General features: G+C 51.5%; 1 protein-coding gene across 2 annotated transcripts in view; it reads left to right on the top strand.

Annotated features, from left to right (window-relative positions):
* PHC2 (polyhomeotic homolog 2) overlaps window positions 1–6,530 on the top strand; it is a 90,043-nt gene extending 83,513 nt beyond the window's left edge. For both annotated transcript variants that reach the window (XM_060258995.1, XM_060258996.1), the window contains 4 exons: window positions 369–483; window positions 655–796; window positions 2,733–3,024; window positions 5,224–6,530. In XM_060258995.1, the coding sequence (XP_060114978.1) occupies window positions 369–483; window positions 655–796; window positions 2,733–3,024; window positions 5,224–5,378 (704 nt within the window). In that variant the 3' untranslated portion in view covers window positions 5,379–6,530. The remainder of the gene's footprint in view (window positions 1–368; window positions 484–654; window positions 797–2,732; window positions 3,025–5,223) is intronic.

The raw sequence follows: 6,530 nt of genomic DNA on the forward strand, positions 1-6,530 counted from the left end.
GATATAAGAGACAAAAGAGAAATTCCTTTATGCAGGATGCAAGTGAAGACTTCTGGAACTCTCCGCTGCTGACGAGAGAGGTCGGGCAAACGCATGATGAAGTTGGCTGGTGATCGTTAAGTGTCCTAGAGAAATGGAACCTCTGTGCCCCAAGGCAGAATACCTATGTGCAGGAGAGGTGCCTTCATTCATGGTTTTGTGGGGAGTGGCCCTCCCAAAGGCATCGATTTCCCTAAATGCTGAGCTAGATGGACCTTTGGTGCGATACTGTCAAACAGGGCAGGCTTTCGGCCCATCGCGAGTGAATCAGACAAGAGAAGCCAGGGTTGGGCTGCCCTCACTGAACACTTTTTGCTGTCCTTTTGCAGAATCCAAAGAGGAGGGGTCACCCCCGAAGCTGAAATGCGAGCTCTGCGGGCGCCTCGACTTTGCGTACAAGTTCAAGCGATCCAAGCGCTTTTGTTCCATGGCATGTGCCAAGAGGTAGAGCCTGACGAGTGAGGGGCAGCTTGGCTTGCTCTCCCCTCCCCCCCCCAAAAAAAATCCATACTTGTTGACTTGGGCAGGAGGTGCTTCCCACCCACCCCCTTGGAACATCTGGGTCCCAGCCATGTGATTGGCAGCTCCTGATCTTTCTTCTTGTCCCTCTTGCAGGTACAATGTGGGGTGTACAAAGCGAGTGGGGCTCTTCCATCCCGACCGCAGCAAGCTCCAGAAGCCCAGCACACCTTCCCACGGCCGACGTCGGACCAGCAAGAGCACCCTCCCACCTCTCAGCAAAGAAAACAAGAAGCAGGTAAATGTTGAGAAGGGACCGACCTCGAGGCATCAGTTTCTAGAGCCAGGAAGTCTTTAACCGAGGATGGCTAAATTCAAATCCAGGAGCTCTTACAAGACCAACAAGATTTTTAGAGTAGGAGCTTTCAGGAGTCAAAGCTCATCTTTTAACTGGCGAAAGCAGCTTTAGCTCTTGGAAGTTTATGGCCTGGAAATCGAAGGTGCTCCTGGGCTTGGGTTTGGTGTAGTGGTTAAGTGTGTGGACTCTTATCTGGGAGAATTGGGTTTGATTCCCCACTTTTCCACTTGCAGCTACTGGAATGGCCTTGGGTCATCCATAGATCTTTCAGGAGTTTGTCCTTGAAAGGGCAGTTGCTGTGAGAGCCCTCTCAGCCCCACCCACCTCACAGAGTGTCTGTTGTGAGGGGAGAAGATGAAGGCGATTGTAAGCTGCTCTTAGACTCTGATTCAGAGAGAAGGGCGGGGTATAAATCTGCAATCATCTTCTTCTTGAATGTGGCTGGTCTGCTACAGACCAGCACAGCTGCCCTCTGAAACTTTAACCTTGACTGGCACTTTTGAAGTTGCCCAACCGCTGCATTGCAGGGGAGGTAGCAAGAGAGCCACACTCTTTGTCTTCCAGTTTCAAGAATCGATGCCTTGGTTTTTAGGGCCTCTAAAGGGTGTCTGCTGTTGCACCTTATAAACTCCCCTGCAGACTGATCTGATCAGTCAGCGATCACCTAATTCAACTGGGATGCGTCGGCAGCAACCCACCCCCTTGAAATCATCGTTGTAGTGGAGGTCTGCAGCAGGGGGGGATTGGTGGCAGCAGGGGGGATTTCCTCTTTCACATGGAAATGCCTTGACACTCCTCGGTTTCTGACCCTGACAGTGAGGTTCTGGGGTCAGCCTTGGAGCCCTCAGAAATGGGCAGAGATCCAGATGTGGCCCTCTGTCTCACTCTGTGGCGCCTGGGGTGTTCCGTAACATGGGTTTTGCACCCAGAAAATCCCAGGTTCAGTCCCACTGCATCTCCGGATGGTTATTTTGGACCCTTCCTGAGGCCTGGTAGAAGGATCTCCTGGTGTTGAGCCAGATAGACCTATTCAGTTTCATCTATTGTACAGTCAAAGACCAGCATAGATAAAATAATACAAGGTTATTGATTAACACATACACACCCCGAATTAAAAACAGGCAGTAATATAAATAGACAGTAATATAGTAGTTATTTACTTAAACCCTGATAGCGAAAGCAACTGACGGATTTTATAGGCTGCTGCACAACATTTTGCGACGGAGGCTGTAGTTGTTGGGCTTCTGTCTTTTAAAGGTTAAGGTGGTCCCCTGTGCAAGCACCAGTCATTTCCAACTTTGGGGTGATGTCGCATCATGACGTTTTCATGGCAGACTTTTTACGGGGTGGTTTGCCATTTCCTTCCCCATTCATCTACACTTTCCCCCCAGCAAGCTGGGGACTCATTTTACTGACCTCGGAAGGATAGAAGGCTGAGTCAACCTTGAGCCGGCTACTTGAACCCAGCTTCCGCTGGGGTCAAACTCAGGTCATGAGCAGAGGTTAGGACTGCAGTACTGCAGCTTTACCACTCTGCGTCATGGGACTCCTTTTCTGTCTTTTAGGTGTAGCCTAACACACTGCAGACTCGTTCTTCCAGATGTTTTGTTAATCAAAGGGGTGATGGTCTTAGCGTGAGCATCTTGATAGAAGGGACACTATAGAAGAACGTGACCCTACAGTCTCAATGTCTCCTTTTTGCAGGGGCAAGGCCTTTTCCCATATGAAATGTTATTAAATCACCCATCTGAAACAGCAGAGGGAAGTGCAGTATGCCCTGCAAGTGTGAAAGCCTCCCTGGGACTGTGCACCTCCAAGAGGGACCTGTTCTTTACCATTCGCTAAGACTCCTTGTTGTCTTTTCTTTTGTCTCCAGGCACCAGCCTCGCTAACCCCCAGCTCCGGGCCCATCTCCGTCACTGGCTCCCTGCAGCTCAGCCACGCCCAGGAGGACTCGAGCCGCTGCTCGGACAACTCCAGCTACGAAGAGCCCCTCTCCCCTCTCTCAGCCAGTTCGTCTGCCTCTCGCCGGCGTCAGGGGGAGCGAGACATAGAGTTGCCCGACATGCATGTCCGGGACCTAGTGGGCATTGGGCACCATTTCCTGCCCAGCGAGCCCACCAAGTGGAATGTGGAAGATGTCTATGAGTTCATCCGCTCCTTGCCAGGTGAGGCTTGCTGCGTCGGGAAGGGTTGGTGGCTTTGCTGACTCACGGGATTAGCTTTTGGATTTTCTCCCGGGTTAGTAAAAAATGAGCCAGGCCAGTGAAATCTTGATGGAAAAGAAATTAACAAAATCTGTCCAGTTTCGGTCTCCTTATGAACCGGATTCTAAGCACCCCATGGCCCAGTTTTCCCCAGGTTTTTTGAGGATTCATTTCAACATCAGGTCAGATACATGTGAAATATTTTGGACAGGTGTACTGTAGGCAGGGGGAGCAATTTGAACAGAACATAACCGGGGCTGTCATGAAAGCAGCCTTATTCCTGGCACCACCTTAGAACAGGTGGTTCTTTCCTGCATTGCTAAATTCCTAATGTTAAAAGCAAACTTCCAAAAACCCTGATGGCCCAGTGAGCTTGAAATTAAAGAAAAGGTTTTGTTAACAAGCAGGTAATATTTTTAATCTGACTGCCTGCTGCAGCCCCTTTGTATTTCACCTTCTGTGTTCACCCTCTGCAATATCTTATGTGGGTGATACCATTACTGTGTGCCCCCCTCCTTTCTAGCCTTGGGACACGGGCGGCACACGTTTCCATCTCATTTACGGTATTGTTCTTGCTGTTATGTGTGCATCCCAGTTGATGTTGGGCAGTTTGAGAGGAGCGGGAACAACACTAAATTTTAGCTTTCTGAGTACTGCATTGGTACTGTTGCAGAGCATGTGGCGTGCACAGACACAGGTGGAATGGCTTGCAAGTATAGGCAGTAAGGCATAGAGATTCGTGTCAGATTAGGAGCCGGGTGACCTGGCTTCAAATTCTCACTCTGCCATGGAGTTTGCTGGATGGCATTGTGCTAGGTTGAGAGAGAAAGGCTTGCCCACCTTGCAGAGTTAATGTGAGGAAAAAATGAGGGGGGGAGAAGAACAGCGTGGAGGAAAGAACAATGTATGCGATTATTTTGGAATCCGTCGCATGGTTTTCTCCCCAGTGAGGGACTCAGAACAGCATGCGATGCTGTTCTCTCCTTCTTTGTGGTAGGCCTGCAGTCTCCTGGTGAGCTTTCGTGGCAGAGTGGGGATTTGAACCCGGGCCTTTCCAGATCCTAGATTCCCAGAGAGGTGGCACTTGTTGAAAATCTGGACTTGGTGCTGAAGGTCGTGGCAGGGTGGCTTAACCTGAGTCGACTGAATCTGACAAAGACAGAAGTCCTTTGCCTGAGCCACAGCGGCCTGGGAAAGGGAATCCCCCTACCAGTTTTTGATGGTGCGCCACTTGTAGTGGCACCCAAGGTCAGAAGCTTGGGGGTGCTACTGGAAACTTCATTGACAATGGAGGCCCAGATAGCAGCCACTGCCAAATCCGCCTTTTCCACCTTAGGCGGGCAAGGCAGTTGGTCCCTTTCCTTGGTCATGGTGACCTGGCAACTGATCCACGCTACGGTCACCTCAAGATTGGACTACTGTAACGCCTTCTACATGGGGCTGCCCTTGTCTCAAATCTGGAGACTGCTGTTATTGGGGCTCCCCATGCGGGAGCACATACAGCCTGGGCTGCGGGAACTGCACTGGCTGCCGATAGTGTACCGGATTCACTACAAGGTGCTGGTTATTACCTTTAAAGCCCTATATGGCCGAGGACCTATCTACCTTAGGGACAGTCTCTTCCCATATGTTCCCCAGAGGGTACTCAGATCAGGGACATGAAACCTGTTATCGATCCCTGGGCCGAGGGAGGCAAGACTGAAGATTACTCAGGAGAGGGCCTTCTCTATAGCGGCCCCCTATTAGTGGAACCAACTGCCAGAAGAAACAAGAGCCTTGTGGGAGGGACCCTGTTCAGTTCCGCAAGGCTTGCAAGACAGCTTTATTTCAACTTGCTTTTAATGGATAGCCACATATGAGGGTATTCAAGAAGACTGAAATGTATTATTATTATTAGCACCAAACTGTTTTTAAAATGTTTTTATTGTTTTATTGTAAGATTTTAATTAGTTAATGTTTAACCTGTAAATGCTTTTACTGTTGTGAGCCGCCCTGAGCCTGCTTCGGCGGGGAGGGCAGGATATAAATCCAATAAAATAAAATAAATATGCTTCTCCCCCCCCCCTTGGATTTCTGAATGGGAGCACCTGACTGTTGGCTCATGGCTCAGACCGCCCTGGGGAATCTGACCAGGCGACCATTTGCCGTTTCCCCTTTTAGGTTGCCAAGAAATCGCGGAGGAGTTCCGTGCGCAGGAGATCGACGGGCAGGCACTGCTGCTGCTCAAGGAGGACCACCTCATGAGCGCCATGAACATCAAGCTGGGCCCCGCCCTCAAAATCTACGCTCGCATCTGCATGCTGAAGGACTCCTAGAAGCGTCTGACCCATCGTGCCTTCCTTGCAGGGATGCTTTTATTTTTTGGTGGGGTTTTTTTTGGAGATCACACAGACTTTGACTGGCTTGGTTCTCTCCCCCTCCCCCCTTTCTGCACCATATCTTGAGCACAAGCCACCCCTCCCCCACTGACGGGAGGCGGGGAGAGACGAACCCCTGCATCTGTTTTGGATCAGGGCGTCTGGAAGATGAGGCTGTGGGGCTGTACATAAGACGTAGCTTTAGCTTCCCTTTCTGCCTGCCCCCCCTCCCCAAATTGGGGGGTGGGAAGGGACCTCCTTCACACCGGTTGCTGAATCTCCTGTTGCCAGGTGGCACCAATACTTTCCCTTTGGACTGGACAGAACCCTACTTGAAACCTCAAAGCCAAACAGGACAGTTGCCTTAAATTTGTTAGGGATGTGTGCGCGCGTGTGCGTTAAGTGTGGTTGTGTTGCCACCTAGTGCCCTCTCCCGCCCTCTCCTGTTCCCCCGACAGCTCATTCGGTTTCTAGTCTCTGGCCAGTTTTTCTTAGCAGCCGAAGGGGTGCGTTTATGGGGTCGGGGGTGTGTTTCTGTCTGCCCTGTGCTTTCCAGTGGGGATCTCCTCCCCTTCCAAGTGTTTGGCAGAGCTGCTGCAGGCATGGAGGGGGAGGTCGCTTCCCCTCCCCGTTCCTCTTCGGGGAGAGGCCGCACAGACGACCACAAGGATCAGCTTGGCTGCTCGGGAGTTCCGTCAAGGCTGCAGGTCTTCCTAGGAGGGGTTTCCATGTTCAGCCTGTGGTGGGGGGGGGGAGTTCTGCATGCGGCTTACAGACCCTTCTATGCCAGCTCGAGCACCAATTCCCGTCACCGAGACACGAGGCAGGGAGCAGGAGGAGCTGGTTCTCTCTCTGGAAGATGGGGCTGGCCTCGAGCGGAGCAGCTCTCCACGGGCGATTGCGGGGAGGAAAAGATGGGGCAGAAGGGGGGGCAGCAGCTGAGCTGCTTGTCCCCCCTCAATGGTTTGTATGGGGGGAGAGTGTGGCAGCCCCTCCCTCCCCCATCCCTTGGTGCTGGCCACTCACTGCAGCCTCGGGGGGCTGAAAACGAAGGACTTTCTACTTCCCCCTCCCTTTTGTTGGTTTTTAATAAACTCCTTTTAAAAGAAA

The sequence above is a fragment of the Heteronotia binoei genome, chromosome 18, assembly GCF_032191835.1.
Source record: "Heteronotia binoei isolate CCM8104 ecotype False Entrance Well chromosome 18, APGP_CSIRO_Hbin_v1, whole genome shotgun sequence".
Lineage (NCBI taxonomy): Eukaryota > Metazoa > Chordata > Lepidosauria > Squamata > Gekkonidae > Heteronotia > Heteronotia binoei.